Here is a 17,702-nt window from a genome sequence, read left to right as displayed (position 1 = left end):
TGCCTGCATCTAGCTGATCTAGGGTGTATTCGTTAGTACAACAGTTGCAAACAAGAGTTTCTATTGGAGAAATGCAGGTATGTCTATCCCAGTTTTGTTCCGTTTGCTTCCGTTTAAGAAATGTTTTTCAACAGAATCTGTGGAATGAATACACCCCTGATCATGCGTAAGCACAGTTCACTTTCATAGCAGCCACGTTGTATTCCTTCTCACATCTATGTAATCTCCTCCTCTCACCTTTTCCCTTCGTTTGTGGATTTCAATGCACAATACATCAGCTGTATGTGACCAGGCGAAAACACCTACACACAGCCTACATCGTTGTCACCATATTAGCTACGTAACGTAAGTAACGTCATAGTCAATATAGCTAATAGAAGTAGCGTGTTAGTAAACCCACTACAATCATGCAGTAACTTTACAGTGTATAGTCAATTAACAGTTTAGCAGTTACACCGGCGGGCCCCGGTGGCAATAAATTAGTAAAACCAAAAGCTTACCTTGACTTGGAAAAGTTCCAGTGTTGTGTTTGATAGCCAGCTAGCTAACATAGCATGTTTGAGTAGGGTAAACTGGCAAGCTGCATTTGCTAGCTAAGTAGATGGAAAAAATGTATACTCTCTCTCGCTTATCCTTCATTTTTGAAGAAGTTAATTTGTTCAAAACTTTTCAACTATTGCATTTCTCACTCTTTGAGTGAACTATTCACCACATGTTATCCACTGCAGTGCTAGCTATCTTTAGCTTATGCTTTCAGTACTAGATTAATTCTCTGATCCATTGATTGGGTGGACAACATGTCAGTTCATGCTGCAAGAGCTCTGATAGGTTGGATGACGTCCTCTGGAAGTTGTCATAATTACTGTGTAAGTCTATGGAAGGAGGTGAGAACCATGAGCCTCCTAGGTTTTGTATTGAAGTCAATGTACCCAGAGTAGGACGGAATCTAGCTCTCCTCCAGCTACACCATGGTGCTACCCTACAAAGTGCTGTTGGGATTACTGTAGACCATCATTGCAAAACAATCTATTTTAATCAATTATTTGGTGCCGTGAATATACTTAGTATAGTTTTATCTAAAAAGGATATATATTTTTTAATGTTTACAATTTAAATTTTTCTAAAAGTCACTGACGATGGTCCTCCCCTTCCTCCTCTGAGCAGCCTCCACTGACCTGCATACACACCTCTACACACACCTACACACACACATACACTCATACACACACATAACATACATTCATGTGTGTATGTCTGTGAGCGTGCATGGGTGTGTATGTGTGTGTATACCTGTGTGTGTCCATCTGTTTGTTTATGTGTGCATGCACGTGTGCATACGTCTGTGTGTGCGTATACCTGTGTATATACTTGTGTGTGTATGTGTGTATCCAGGTCCGTATGGCCCTGAAGAAGGCAGAGCGGGAGCTGGAGTCTCGGGCCTGCTGGTCTCCCCCTGATGCCCTTAAGACCTGGCTGCAGCTGACCCATGAGATAGAGGTCCAGTACTACAACATCAAGAAACAGAGCGCTGAGAAACAACTACTTCAGGCCAAAGAAGGGGTGAGACACACACATACATACAGAAATCAAATCATATCAAAACATTTTGGTCACATACACATATAGTGGCAAGAAAAAGTATATGAACCCTTTGCAATTACTTGGATTTCTGCATAAATTGGTCATACAATTGTATCTGATCTTCATCTAAGTCACAACAATAGACAAACACAGTGACCTTAAACTAATAACACACACATTATTGTATTTTTCTTGTCTATTGAATACAATTTAAACATTCACAGTGTAGGTTGGAAAAACTGTGATCCCCTAGGCTAATGACTTCTCCAAAAGCTAATTGGAGTCAGGAGTCAGCTAACCTGGAGTCCAATCAATGAGATGAGATTGGAGATGTTGGTGCTAACATCTCTGTTGACTACTCTACGATACGTAAAACACTAAACAAGAATGATGTTCATGGGAGGACACCACAGAAGAAGCCACTACTGTCCAAAAAAATATTGCTGAAGTTTGCAAAAGTGCACCTGGATGTTCCAGCACTACTGGCAAAATATTCTGTGGACAGATGAAACTACACATGAGTTGTTTGGAAGGAACACACAACACTATGTGTGGAGAAAAAAAGGCTCAGCACACCAACATCAAAACCTCATCACAGCTGTAAAGTATTGTGGAGGGAGCATCATGGTTTGGGGCTGCTTTGCTGCCTCAGGGCCTGGACAGCTTGCTATCATCAACAGAAAAATTAATTCCCAAGTTTATCAAGACATTTTGCTGGAGAATATAGGCTATCTGTCCGCCAATTGAAGCTCAACAGAAGGTGGGTGATGCAGCAGGCCAACAACCCAAAACACAGAAGTAAATCAACAATAGAATGGCTTCAATAGAAGAAAGTACACCTTCTGGAGTGGCCCAGTCAGAGTCCTGACGTCAACCCGATTGAGATGCTGTGGCATGACCTCAAGAGAGCAGTTCACACCAGACACCCCAAGAATATTGCTGAACTGAAACAGTTTTGTAAAGAGGGATGGTCCAAAATTCCTCCTGACTGTTGTGCAGGTCTGATCCACAACTACAGAAAACATTTGTTTGAGGTTATTCCTGCCAATTGAGGGTCAACCAGTTATTAAATCCACTTGCCCCACCCTGCACTGTGAATGTTTACACGGTGTGTTCAATAAAGACATGAAAATATATAATTGTTTGTGTTTAAAACTGTGTTTGTCTATTGTTGTGACCTAATTTTATGACCAATTTATGCAGAAATCCAGGTATTTCCAAAGGGTTGACATACTTTTTCTTGACACTGTATTTTGCAGATGTTATTGCGGGTGTAGTGAAATGCTTGCCCAACAATACACACAAATCTAAAAGTAAAAGAATGGAATTAAGAAATATATAAAAATTAGATTGAGCAATGTCGGTGTGGCATTGACTAAAATACAGTAGAATAGAATGCAGTATATACATATGAGGTGAGTAAAGTAGTATGTAAACATTATTAAAGTGACTAGTACATAATGTTGATGCTACCATCTCTTACCACCGAAAATAACTTCTGGACATCAGAAAAGTGATTACTCACCGCGGACTGGAAGAAACTTTTTCGTTTAACGAGTCTGACGAGAAGGATATCCTGCTTTCACTAGAACAGGCCCAGATCCACGCCTTTTGTGTGAAGAAAAGACACTGGAAAATGGGCCACAGATCGGGAGTCCTTCTGAAAATCCGGAGGCGAGCGAGTAAACTCCCACTGCCTTCCATTCTTCTCGCTAATGTGCAATCATTTAAAAATAAAATGGAGGACCTGAGATTAAGATTATCCTACCAACTTGACATTAAAAACTGTAACATCTTATGTTTCACCGAGACGTGGCTGAACGAAGATACAGACAATATAGAGCTAGCGGGATTTTCCATGCACCGGCAGAACAGAGACGCTACCTCTGGTAAGACGAGGGGGGTGGGGGGTTGTCAATAACAGCTGGTGCGCGATGTCTAATATTAAAGAAGTCTCGAGGTATTGCTCGCCTGAGGTAGAGTACCTTTTAATAAGCTGTAGACCACACTATCTACCAAGAGAGTTCTCATCTATATCATTCGTAGCCATCTATTTACCACCACAAAACGAAGCTGGCACTAAGACCGCTCTCAACCAACTCTATAAGGCCATAAGCAAAGAAGAAAATGCTCACCCAGAAGTGGCGCTCCTAGTGGCCGGTGAACTTAAATCAGTTTTACCAAATTTTTACCAGCATGTCACATGTGCAACCAGGGAAGAAAAAATCCTAAACCACCTTTACTCCACACAAAGAGATGCATACAAAGCTCTCCCCCGTCCTCCATTTGGAAAATCTGACCATAATTCTATCCTCCTGATTCCTGCTTACAAACAGAAACTAAAGCAGGAAGTACCAGTGACTCGCTTAATACAGAAGTGGTCAGATGATGCGGATGCTACACTACAGGACTGTTTTGCTAGCACACACTGGAATATGTTCCAGGATTCATCCAGTGGCATTGAGGAGTACACCACCTTAGTCATCGGCTTCATCAATAAGTGCATCAATGTCGTCCCCCCTAGTGACCGTACGTACATATCCCAAGCAGAATCCATGGATTACAAGCAACGTCAGCACCAAGCTAAAGGCTAGAGCTGCCACTTTCAAGCAGCAGGACCCTAATAAGGGCGCTCATAGAAATCCCGCTATGCCCTCAGACGAACCTTCAAACCAACAAAGCGTCAACACAGGATTAAGATTGAATCCTACTACACCGGCTCTGACACCCGTTGGATGTGGCAGGGCTTGAAAACTATTACGAACTACAAAGGGAAACCGAGACGTGAGCTGCCCAGTGACGTGAGCATACCAGACGAGCTAAATGCATTTTATGCTCGCTTCAAGGTAAGCAACACTGATGCATGCACGAGAGCACCAGCTGTTCTGGATGACTATGTGATAACACTCTCGGTAGCCGATGTGAACAAGACCTTTAAACAGGTCAACATTCACAAAGCCGCTGGGCCAGACGGATTACCAGGACGTGTACTCAAAGCATGCGCGGACCAACCGTCAAGTGTCTTCACTGACATTTTCATCCTCTCCCTGACCGAGTCTGTAATACCTACATGTTTCAAGCAGACCACCATAGTTCCTGTACCCAAGGAAGCGAAGGTTACCTGCCTAAATGATTACCGCCCATGGCACTCACGTTGGTAGCCATGAAGTGTTTTGAAAGGCTGGTCATGGCACACATCAACAGCATCCTCCTGGACACCCTAGACCCACTCCAATTCACATACCGCCCCAACAGATTCACAGATGACTCAATCTCAATCACACTCCACACTCCCCTTTCTCACCTGGACAAAATAAACACCTATGTGAGAATGCTGTTAATTGACTACAGCTCAGCGTTCAACACCATAATGCCCACGAATCGCATCACTAAGCTAAGGACTCTGGGACTAAACACCCCCCTCTGTAACTGGATCATGGACTTCCTGACGGGTCGCCCCCAGGTGATAAGAGTAGGCAACAACACGTCTGCCACGCTTGATCCTTAACACTGGGGCCCCTCAGGGGTATGTGCTTAGTCCCCTCCTGTATTCCCTGTTCAACCACGAAGGCGTGGCCAAACACAACTCCAACTCCATCATTAAGTTTGCTGATGACACCACAGTGGTAGGCCTGATCACCGACAACGATGAGACGGCCTATAGGGAGGAGGTCAGAGAACTGGCAGTGTGGTGTCAGGACAACAATCTCGCCATCAATGTGAGCAAGACAAAGGAGCTGATCATGGCCTACAGGAAAAGGCGGGCCGAACAGGCTCACATTAACATCGACAGGGCTGTAGTGGAGTGGGTCAAGAGTTTCAAGTTCCTTGGTGTCCACATCACCAACGAACTATCATGGTCCAAACACACCAAGACAGTTGTGAAGATGGCGCAACAGAACTTTTTCCCACTCAGGAGACTGAAAAGATTTGGCATCGGTCCCCAGATCCTCAAAAGGTTCTATAGCTGCACAATCAAGAGCATCCTGACCGGTTGCATCACCGCCAGGTATGGCAACTGCTCGGCATCTGACCGTAAGCCGCTACAGAGGGTAGTGCAAACGGCCCAGTGCATCACTGGGGCCAAGCTCCCTGCCATTCAGGACCTATATAATAGGCAGTGTCAGAGGAAAGCCCATAAAATTGTCAGAGACTCCAGTCACCCAAATTAGACTGTTTTCTCTGCTACCACACGTCAAGCGGAGCGGATATATATATATATATATATATATGTAGATAGCCACATTATTGTTATTCTTATTGTGTTACTTTTATTTTTATTTTTTATTTTAGTATACTTGGTAAATATATTTTTCTTCTTGAACTGCACTGTTGGTTAAGGGCTTGTGAGTAAGCATTTCAAGGTAAAGTCTACACTTGTTGTATTCGGCACATGTGACAAAGTTTTTGATTTTATTTAGTGTTACATTATTAAAGTGGCCAGTGATTCCAAGTTTATGTATATAGGGCAACAGCCTCTAAGGTGGAGGGTTGCGTAACTGTGTGGAAGCCGGCTAGTGATGGCTGATTAGCAGTCTGATGTCCTTGAGGTAGAAGCTGTTTTTCAGTCTCTCAGTCTCAGTTTTGATGCACCTGTACTGACCTCACCTTTTGGATGATAGCGGGGTGAACAGGCAGTGGCTCGGGTGGTTGATGTCCTTTTTGGGTGCTGTAGGTGTCCTGGAGGGCAGGTAGTTTGCCCACGGTGATGCGTTGGGCAGACTGCATCACCCTCTGGAGAGCCCAGCGTTTGTGGGTGGTGCAGATGCTGTACCAGGCAGTGATACAGCCCGACATGATGCTCTCAATTGTGCATCTGTAAAATGCACAATTGGGGGTTTTAGGGGCCAAGCCAAATTTCTTCAGCCTCTTCACCACACTGTCTGTGTGGGTGGACCATTTCAGATTGTCAGTGATATGTACGCCGAGGAAATTTCTGCCTTCTCCGCTGCGGTCCTGTTGATCTGGATAGGGGCATGCTCCCTCTGCTGTTTCCTGAAGTCCACGATCAGCTTCTTTGTTTTGTTGATGGCCCGTCAGGATGTCCAGAACACAGTTGCACAGGGCGGGGTTCGGACCCAGGGCCCTGAGCATAATTATGAGCTTTGGGGGTACAATGGTGTTGAATGCTGAGCTATAGTCAATTAACAGCATTCTTACATAGGTATTCCTCCTGCCAGATGGGATTGGGCAGTATGCAGTGCGATGGCGATTGCATCGTTTGTGGATCTATTTGGGCGGTAAGCAAATTGAAGTGGGTCTATGGTGTCAAGTAAGGTAGAGGTTATATGATTCTTAACTAGCCTCTCAAAGCACTTCATGATGACAGAAGTGAGTGATATGGGGCGATAGTCATTTAGTTACACAGAAACACACACTCATACACACACATGAACCTGGTGAGAAAGTTGATGATGGTGGTTTTGTGAATTATGATGGTGCTGATGATGGTGATATAGGCTGACAAGATCAAGAAGAAGAGGAGCACCCTGTTTGGGACGTTCCATGTGGCTCATAGCTCCTCCCTGGACGACGTTGATCACAAGATCCTGACTGCCAAGTAAGTTTACCTTGTCCAGCCAACTGACTTTACCTTGTTCAGCCAACCGACTTTACCTTGTTCAGCCAACCGACTTTACCTTGTTCAGCCAACCGACTTTACCTTGTTCAGCCAACCGACTTTACCTTGTTCAGCCAACCGACTTTACCTTGTTCAGCCAACCGACTTGACCTTGTTCAGCCAACCGACTTTACCTTGTTCAGCCAACCGACTTTACCTTGTTCAGCCAACCGACTTTACCTTGTTCAGCCAACCGACTTTACCTTGTCCAGCCAACTGACTTTTCAAACTGACTTCACCTTTCATAGCCAACAGACATTACCTTTACCTTGTTCAGCTAACAGACTTCACCTTTTTCAGCCAACCGACTTTACATTGTTCAGCCAACTGACTTTACAAACTGACTTCACCTTTTTCAGCCAATTGACTTGACTGTGTTCTGCCAACTGACGTTACGTTTTTCAGCAAGATGGACCAAGTGACTTTACCTTGTTGGGTTACACACCTCACAGGTCCTTGAGGCTCTTTCCATTTTTCCCTCTCCCCCTTACTCTGTCTTTTCTCTCTCCTCTTGTCTGTCACCCCCCCTCTCTAGGCAGGCTCTAGGTGAGGTGACGGCTGCTCTGAGGGAGAAACTTCACCGCTGGCAGCAGTTGGAGTCTCTTACAGGCTTACCATTGGTCAATAACCCCGGTCTGCCCGCCCTGGCTGCTGCCCTCAACCTAGACCCCGCCTTCCTGGGCCTGCACCCACCGACCCCGCAGCACCTAATCCTATCAGACGATTTAGACGACATGGACGAGGATATCCTCTCCCCAGGGACGCTGCGGTGTACGTGTCATCACTTTGCGCTTCTTCGCCCACCGACACATCACTCTGTGTTAGATAGGGTATTAGTGGCTCCGGGATGAGGTGTCCCTGTGGTACAGATTGAGGATCCGTTTCCCTTCACTCAATCCTAACCTTAACTGCAAAATGCAAAACTGTTAAAGTGCCTTTTAACCACCCTCCTGTCTTGTCCTGTATGTGCACAGCGTTAATTGTATCAAACACTTCTTCCTGAACAAGTGACTTGTAATGGTGATTAGCTGTGCCAGGTCAATGGTATCCTATCTTCTCACCACTCTCCTTTTGGATGATCTCCTCATATTCTGTCCTGATTGGTTGGTTTCCTCACATTCATCATCTGTCCCGTGATTGGCTATCCTCAGACGCGGCCTGGCAGATGGACCGGCGAGTGAGTGACCTCTGGCCAATGAGCGGCATCTCCGACAGCCAATCCCCATGGAAGTATTCTGGTTGGGCCCACCCTCCTTTACTCTCCTTGCCAATCCTAACCAAGCACTACTAATGTACCCTTCCAACCCCCCTTTTCTCTTTCCTCTGTGGATTCTCCCACATAGACAGACTACCCCTTCTGCTCCACTACCTGTGGAATGGTCCACTGTCTCTCAGGAGCAGTGGGGTTGAGCCGGACGGGGTGAGGCGGGGAGATGGGGGGGTTGATCTTTTCTTGTGGAGAAGCGACAAGAATTTGACACTTTATAACCACTCATCACATGCCCTCTCTCTTTCTCTCCCCTCTTTTTCTCTCCTTCTCTCCCCCTCTATCTCTCTACAAATCAGACATTCTATCCAACTGAAAGACTTCCTCCTTTTTCACTCTTCCTTCAGAAAGTGGTGTTTATTATTTATCCTCCTCTCCTGTCCTCCCTCTGTTGCTGACTAACCTCCACTTGCAGGTCTACAGTTTTTCTGTCCCTCCACATCTTCTGGCTGGTACACCAGGATATTTGCACATTGAGTTTTCAGTCAGAACACTTTATTTTCTCAGAACATAAAAACGTCTGATAAAATATGATTTCTAGCATGTCTGTCACTTCCTATATACACTGAGTGTACAAAACATCAGGAACACCTTACTAATATTGAGTTTGCCAACAGTCTCAATTCGTCGGCGCTTGGACTCTACAAGGTGTCGAAAGCGTTCCACAGGGATGCTGGTCCATGTTGACTCCAATGCTTCCCACAGTTGTGTCAAGTTGGCTGGATGTCCTTTGGGTGGTGGACCATTCTGATGTACACAGGAAATTGTTGAGCCTGAAGAATGCTGCAGCGTTGCAGTTTTTGACATACTCAAACCGGTGCGCCTGGCACCTACTACCATGCCTCATTCAAAGGCACTTAAATATTCACCCTCTGAGTGGCACACAAACAATCCACGTCTCAATTGTCTCAAGGTTTAAAAAAACAAACATATTTCAACCTGTCTCCTCCCCTTCATCTTCACTGATTGAAGGGGATTTAACAAGTGACATCAATAAGGGATCAGCTTTCACCTGGATTCACCTGGTCAATCAGTGTCATGGACAGAGCAGGTGTTCCGAATGTTTTGGACACTCAGTGTATATACATTATCTGTGCCGAAACTCTCATTCTACAACAGACTTTCATTGATGCATTATATTAAGAACTTTAAAAAAAATTTAGAAACTATTGGAACCAAGATTTAAAAGTGTCCGTAAAATGTATATAGGTTCAGAAGTTTTATGAAATAGCACAGTTAAAAAATATATGGCAAATAGAAATCCAACTAGATGGTCTTCTAAGATTGATGGGAGGGGGGTTGAGGGTAGCTGAAGGATGGGATTAAAAACAAACAGAAGATGACTATTGTAAAATACTGTGTCTGTAAAATATATATAGTATGTATAAGCTTGAAGTAGAAGCCATTAGTTTACTCCAATTAGGGGAGGGGTGGTAGGGTTAGGGGAAAATAATAAAGGAAAATAGTATATATATATATATATATTGTATTTACAAAAAAACTATATGGGGGTTGAAAATGATGCAGACAATGACATTGATGGAAGCTACAATCTTAACTGCAATATTAAAGTTGATCTACCCCCTAAAAAAGTACTTAAAAGGAACTGTTGGCACAAGATGGAGGGAAAGTTGGAGCATTACTAACGAAATTGCCAGTAACGAAAAGGTACGCTTAATCCAGTATAAACAAATGTATAAAATGTATTATTCAAGAGACAAAATTCACAAATTATACAGCACAATGACAGAGTCATGTCTTAAGTGTAAAACTAATATTGACTCAATAATCCCTGCTTTCTGGGAATGCTATGAAGTCCAAAAAATGATGGGCGGAGCTAGAAAGTTGGCTGTCAGAAGTATTACTATTACAATATAAACGTAGTTTTATTCAGTCTGTCTGCATTTTTCAAGACATGACACATGGGGGTGTAGTGAGATACCCAATGGGCTGGACGATTCTCTTCTCATCGCTCATCTTGAAAAAAACATATACTTAAGCATGGAAATCAAACAATCCGCCATCATTAACACGTTGGGAAAATGTTATGATTTATTATTGAAATAGCATGGGTGACCGAGAAAAACTCATTGGTACAATTTAAGGCCAAGTGGCAAACAATAATGGGGGCAGTAGGGATGGAGGTGTGAGCATGCGTGTCTGGACAGATGAGATGTAGTCGTTTGTGTGCGTCTGTATGTTTTTGTTCTTATGTATATGGCTGTATTTGGAGTGAAAACAAAAATAAAAATAAAATGTATTTAACAAAAATAATACTGCAAACTTTACTGCAAACATACATGGGACTCTGTGTGCTAAGGACTTTAGTATTTTTCCAACGGTGCATTTGAGTCTGGCTCTGCACAATCCCACCTCCAATCTCAGCTTCATTATGCCTAAACACTCACAGGCTTTATCAGTACAGTATCATACCCTTATATCGCATCCCTTCTGTGGAGGATTATACTGTATTTGTGTGTCATTGTGATGAGTGTGCATGTGTGTCTGCAGTATACAGTGTATAACGTTTTTGTGTTCCTTTCCTCCTTTAGCTCCCAGCCTGATGCCCCTGCGACAGCGCCCGGGAGACCCCTCACTGGCCCTGGGCTATCAGAGGTTGGTAGAGGCTCACCCGGAGGTCCGCAGGGCAAGGGATGTGGTCTATAATCTTCCTGCCCACCCCAGCCCCACGCTCACCAGTTTCGCAGCCACTCCATTGGCCAGCTGGAGTTCCTTCCTATGCCTTCTCTCTTTTCCTCCCTCTCCCATCCCTCCCCACTCGCTGTCCACCCCTCCCCGGCCATCCATCCGTCCGTCCTCTGAAGGCACTTGTTTTCCCACTCTGCTCTTCCATTCCTCCCATTTCCAGTCTCTCGAGGCTTTGTCTGATCTCCCACCCACAGGGGGCGCTACAGCCAGTCTACAACGCTCTGGCAGCTTTGTGTACACACACACACACACACACACACACACACACACACACACACACACACACACAGCCAGATCCCAACGCTTAGACTCCTGCAGCTTTGGGTACACACACACTCACAGCCAGATCCCAACGCTTATACTCCTATAGCTTTGGGTACACACACACACTCACAGCCAGATCCCAACGCTTAGACTCTTGAAGCTTTGGGTACACACACTCACAGCCAGATCCCAACGCTTAGACTCCTACAGCTTTGGGTACACACACACACTCACAGCCAGATCTCAACGCTTAGACTCTTGAAGCTTTGGGTACACACACTCACAGCCAGATCCCAACGCTTAGACTCCTGAAGCTTTGGGTACACACACACACACACACACACACACACACACACACACACACACACACACACACACACACACAGATCCCAACGCTTAGACTCCTGAAGCTTTGGGTACACACACACACACACACACACACACACACACACACACACAGCCAGATCCCAACGCTTTGAATTCTGCAGCTTTGGGTACACACACACACTCACAGCCAGATCCCAACGCTTAGACTCCTGCAGCTTTGGGTACACACACACTCACAGCCAGATCCCAACGCTTAGACTCCTGCAGCTTTGGGTACACACACACACAGCCAGATCCCAACGCTTTGATTTCTGCAGATTTGGGTACACACACAGACAGACGGACGGACGGACGGACTCACTCACTCACTCACTCACTCACTCACTCACTCACTCCTGCAGCTTTAGGTACCCATCTCTCTCAGCATGGCAACATGCTCTAGCATATAGTAACACACACACTCAGTCACACAAACACACACTCAGCACGACTTGGATGAGCTGGCCCAGCTTGACCCATGCATGTTTCTCATATATGTCTCTCTTACGAGATTTTGAATATGTAGTTGATCATATGCATTATATTTTTACATGTTAGTAATTTAGCAGACACTCTTATCCAGTAGTGAGTGCATACATTTTCGTCCTTGTTTTCCATGCTGGTCCCCCATGCTCTACCAACTGAGCCACATGGGACTAGTATAGTCTCACGCTTCATTTGTTCATCCTCTAGCCCTCCATCCATCCTCTTCCCTTCTCTTTATTCTCCTCTCTCCATTTCTTACCTTGCCCCCTCTCTTTACCTCCCCCATCCCTCACCCCTCTCCCTTTACCTACCCCCTCCCTCACCCCTCTACCTTTACCTACCCTATCACTCACCCGTCTCCCTTTACCTCCCCTTTCCCTCACCATTTTTCTTTACCTACCCTATCCCTCACCCCTCTCCCTTTACCCCCCCTTTCCCTCACCCTTTCTCTTTACCTACCCTATCCCTCACCCCTCTACCTCCCCTTTCCCTCACCCTTTCTCTTTACCTACCCCCTCCCTCACCCCTCTCCCTTTACCTACCCTATCACTCACCCCTCTCCCTTTACCTCCCCTTTCCCTCACCATTTTTCTTTACCTACCCTATCCCTCACCCTTTCTCTTTACCTACCGTATCCCTCACCCCTCTCCCTTTACCTCCCCTTTCCCTCACCATTTTTCTTTACCTACCCTATCCCTCACCATTTCTCTTTACCTACCTTATACCTCACCCCAATCTCCTTACCTACCCTATCCCTCACCCTTTCTCTTTACCTACCGTAACCCTCACCCCTCTCCCTTTACCTCCCCTTTCCCTCACCATTTCTCTTTACCTACCCTATCCCTCACCCCTTTCTCTTTACCTACCCTATCCCTCACCCCTTTCTCTTTACCTACCCTATCCTTCACCTCTTTATCTTTACCTACCTATCCTTCACCCCTTTCTCTTTACCTACCCTATCCCTCACCCCAATCTCTTTACCTACCCTCTCCCTTTACCTCCCCTTTCCCTCACCATTTCTCTTTACCTACCCTATCCCTCACCCCTCTCCCTTTACCTCCCCTTTCCCTCACCCTTTCTCTTTACCTACCCTATCCCTCACCCCAATATCTTTACCTACCCTCTCCCTTTACCTCCCCTTTCCCTCACCATTTCTCTTTACCTACCCTATCCATCACCCTTTCCCTTTACCTACCCTATCCCTCACCCCTTTCTCTTTACCTCCCCTTTCCCTCACCCTTTCTCTTTACCTACCATATTCCTCACCCCTCTCCCTTTACCTCCCCTTTCCCTCACCATTTCTCTTTACCTCCCCTTTCCCTCACCCTTTCTCTTTACCTACCCTATCCCTCACCCCAATCTCTTTACCTCCCCTTTCCCTCACCCCTCTCCCTTTACCTCCCCTTTCCCTCACCATTTCTTTTTACCTACTGTATCCCTCACCCTTTCTCTTCACCTACCCTATCCCTCACCCCTTTCTCTTTACCTCCCCTTTCCCTCACCCTTTCTCTTTACCTACCCTATCCCTCACCCCTTTCTCTTTACCTCCCCTATCCCTCACCCCTCTCCCTTTACCTCCCCTTTCCCTCACCATTTCTCTTTACCTCCCCTTTCCCTCACCCTTTCTCTTTACCTACCCTATCCCTCACCCCTTTCTCTTTACCTACCCTATCCCTCACCCCAATCTCTTTACCTACCCTCTCCCTTTACCTCCCCTTTCCCTCACCATTTCTCTTTACCTACCCTATCCCTCACCATTTCTCTTTACCTACCCTATCCCTCACCCCTCTCCCTTTACCTCCCCTTTCCCTCACCCTTTCTCTTTACCTACCCTATCCCTCACCCCAATATCTTTACCTACCCTCTCCCTTTACCTCCCCTTTCCCTCACCATGTCTCTTTACCTACCCTATCCATCACCCTTTCCCTTTACCTACCCTATCCCTCACCCCTTTCTCTTATCTTTAGATCTAGATTCTAGTGTAAAGATCTGATTTCAATTTGCTTTAGATAGTTGCTTTTTTATAAGATTGTTTTTTGCTGACAATCTTTTATGTATCTTACAAGCCTAACCTCTCTCTTCCTCCCTATTCCTCTCTCTCTCACCTACTCTCGCTGTCTCTCCCTCTCTCTTTCTCTTCTCTCCATCCCTCAGGGATCTGAACTGGTCTGACTCAGACCCCTCCCTCTTCCGGTCCCAGAGCCAATCACAGCGCACCTCCATATCTAAGACCCTCCCACCAAAGCCCCTCACCCAGCAGGGCCACAGCTCCAATGGGAGCAGGGCTCCCATTGACAGCCCCCTGATGATGTCATACGGCCTGGAGAAGAGCTCCAGTCTCGGGGAGCTCCGCGGCGGAGGAAGTCCCGCCCTCGCCCCTGCTTACTCCACACACTCCCTATCCCCCGCCTCCTTTGACCCTGATGCACGGTCGGGGAAGGAGGACAGCCGTATTCCGCACATGCAGGCAAAGAAGAGCCCCCTGGAAGAGGACAGCTGTTTCACGGGTGAAGAGATCGACTTGGGCAACGAGCGCAAGAAACACACCTTCAAGATATTCAAGAAGAGGAAGTAGGCGTAAAATCACTCTGTCCTCACAGGGAGGCACCACAGAGAAAGAGCTACACTCCCGCTGTTCACACTATAGGCTAGCATACCACTTAGAATAAACCAGTGTATTGGGCATGCATTCGAAGGGGTCTACAACTAGTATGGATATTAGAACATGGCTGTGGACTAAGAATAAATAAGTGACATGGTCTAAAGACGTATAACTAAATTACATGAATTAAAGAAAAATAAATAAGTTGCATGGACTAAAAACAAAAAAAGAAATTACATAGACTAAAGAAAAATAAATAAGTTACATGGACTAAAGAAGACCAAGATAAATGGCATTTACATGGATGCGCTTCTCGTCTAATGCCTTATCGGAGGTGTCTCTCTCTGGACATACCAGTTCAACTCCCACTCTTTTCTAACAGCTCTTTGCTTTTTATACAGCGTTACCGCTGTAGCTTTAAAACAGAGTAGGCCAAGCCTTGAAGAAATGTTTAAAGCTGTAAATGCGAATGCCGCAATAGTTAAAGATATTATTTATAAAGTTGTTTGTGACCATACAGGCCAGCAAGGTTTTATTTGATATTATTTTTGTAATTTCACATTTTATGGGTACTTAAGTGTTTTTATTTTTTTGTATTTTATGTTTTGAAGGGGGTTTGGTACTTTACTTTTCCGGAGGCTGTGGGTACAGATAGATCACATATGTTCAATATTTATATATTTGAATGGAGTTGATTCCAGTCAAAAGTTTTGGCACACCTACTCATTCAAGCGTTTTTCTTTATTTTTACTGCTTTCTACATTGTAGAATAATAGTGAAGAAACCTATGAAATTACACACAAAAAAAGTGTTAAACAGTTCTAAATATATTTTATATTTGAGATTCTTCCAAGTAGCCACCCTTTGCCATGATGACAGCTTTGCACACTCTTGGCATTCTCTCAACCAGCTTCATGAGGTAGTCACCTGGAATGCCTTTCAATTAACAGGTGTGCCTTGTTAAAAGTTAATTTGTGGAATTTCTTTCCTTAATGTGTTCGAGCCAATCGGTTGTGTTGTGACAAGGTAGGGGTGGTATACAGAAGATAGCCAGCCCTATTTGTTAAAAGACCAAGTCCATATTATGGCAAGAACAACTCCAATAAGCAAAGAGAACATGAAGGTCAGTCAATCCGGAAAATGTCAAAACTTTGACATTTTCCTCAAGTACAGTCGCAAAAACCATCAAGCACAATGATGAAACTGGCTCTCATAAGGACCACTACATTAAAGGAAGACCCAGAGTTACCTCTGCTGCAGAGGATAAATTCATTAAGAGTTACCAGCCTCAGAAATTGCAGCCCAAATAAATGCTTCATAGACACATCTCAACATCAACTGTTCAGAGAAGACTGCGTGAATCAAGTCTTCATGGTCAAATTCCTGCAAAGAACTAAAGGACACCAATAAGAAGAAGAGACTTGCTTGGGCCAAGAAACACAAGCAATGGACATTAGACTGGTGTAAATCTGTCCTTTGGTCTGATGATTTTTGCTTCCAACCGCCGTGTCTTTGTGAGACACAGAGTAGGTGAACCGATGACCTCTGCATGTGTGGTTCCCACCGTGAAACATGGAGGAGGAGGTGTGATGGTGCTTTGCTGGTGACACTGTCAGTGATTAATTTAGAATTCAAGGCACACTTAACCAGCATGGCTACCACAGCATTCTGCAGCGATACGCCATCCCTTCCGGTTTGTGCTTAGTGGGACTATCATTTGTCTTTCTACAGGACAGTGACCCAAAACCCCTCCAGGCTGTGTAAGGGCTATTTGACCAAGAAGGAGAGTGATGGAGTGCTGCATCAGATGACCTTGCCTCCACAATCACCAGACCTCAACCCAATTGTGAAGGTTTGGGATGAGTTGGACTGCAGAATGAAGGAAAAGCAGCCAACAAGTGCTCAGCATATGTGGGAACTCATTCAAGCCTGTTGGAAAAGCATTTCAGGTGAAGCTAGTTGAGATAATGCCAAGAGTTTGCAAAGCTGTCAAGGCAAAGGGTGGCTACTTAGAAAAATGTCAAATATTAAATATATTTTGATTTATTTAACACTTTTTTGGTTACTATGATTCCATATGTGTTATTTCATAGTTTTGATATCTTCACTATTATTCTACTATGTAGAAATAGTAAAAATTAAGAAAAAACCCTGAATGAGTGGATGTGTCCCACATTTTTTAAGGTGCTTTTTAGTCCAAGTTTAGGCTCAATCCATGTCTGGGAAACCGGCCCAATGTATCCTGCCAAAGATGTACGCTACCGTTCAAACGTTTGGGGTCGCTTAGAAATGTCCTTGTTTTTGAAAGAAAAGCACATCTTTTGTCCATTAAAATAACATTAAATTGATCAGAAATACATTGTAGACATTGTTAATGTTGAAAATTACTATTGTAGCTGGAAACAGCAGATTTTTTCTGGAATATCTACATAGGTGTCCAGAGGCCCATTATCAGCAACCATCACTCCTGTGTTCCAGTGGCACATTGTGTTAGCTAATCCAAGTGTATCATTTTAAAAGGCTAATTGATTATTAGAAAATAATTTTTCAATTTATGTTAGCACAGCTGAAAACTGTTGTGCTGATTTAAAGAAGCAATACAGCTGGTTTTCTTTAGACTAGTTGAGTATCTGGAGCATCAGCGTTTGGGGGTTCGATCAAAATGGCCAGAAACAAATAACTTTCTTCTGAAACTTGTCAGTCTATTCTTGTTCTGAGAAATGAAGGCTATTCCATGTGAGAAATTGCCAAGAAACTGAAGATCTCGTACAACGCTGTGTACTACTCCCTTCACAGAAAAGCGCAAA

The 17,702-nt window shown here is 44.6% G+C and overlaps 1 protein-coding gene across 10 annotated transcripts in view; it reads left to right on the top strand.

The window, feature by feature from the left end:
- LOC110490120 (stromal interaction molecule 1) overlaps positions 1 to 17,250 on the top strand; it is a 103,878-nt gene extending 86,628 nt beyond the window's left edge. For 3 of the 10 annotated variants that reach the window (XM_021563300.3, XM_021563301.3, XM_036944418.2), the window contains 6 exons: positions 1,393 to 1,560; positions 7,041 to 7,141; positions 7,737 to 7,972; positions 8,353 to 8,439; positions 11,021 to 11,084; positions 14,448 to 17,250. In XM_021563300.3, coding sequence (XP_021418975.3) covers positions 1,393 to 1,560; positions 7,041 to 7,141; positions 7,737 to 7,972; positions 8,353 to 8,439; positions 11,021 to 11,084; positions 14,448 to 14,868 — 1,077 coding nt within the window. In that variant the 3' untranslated portion in view covers positions 14,869 to 17,250. Of the gene's footprint in view, positions 1 to 1,392; positions 1,754 to 7,040; positions 7,142 to 7,736; positions 7,973 to 8,352; positions 8,440 to 11,020; positions 11,085 to 14,447 lie in introns of those variants that run through there. The other 7 variants (XM_090200190.1, XM_090200191.1, XM_090200192.1 and 4 more) reach the window with 3 other exon arrangements.
- Positions 17,251 to 17,702: the final 452 nt, after the last annotated feature.

This window comes from Oncorhynchus mykiss, chromosome 15 (assembly GCF_057628025.1).
Source record: "Oncorhynchus mykiss isolate SJ-2025 chromosome 15, ASM5762802v1, whole genome shotgun sequence".
NCBI classification, from domain to species: domain Eukaryota; kingdom Metazoa; phylum Chordata; class Actinopteri; order Salmoniformes; family Salmonidae; genus Oncorhynchus; species Oncorhynchus mykiss.
The sequence above is the reverse complement of the archived record's forward strand: the minus strand, read 5'-3'. Positions and strand labels throughout refer to the sequence as shown.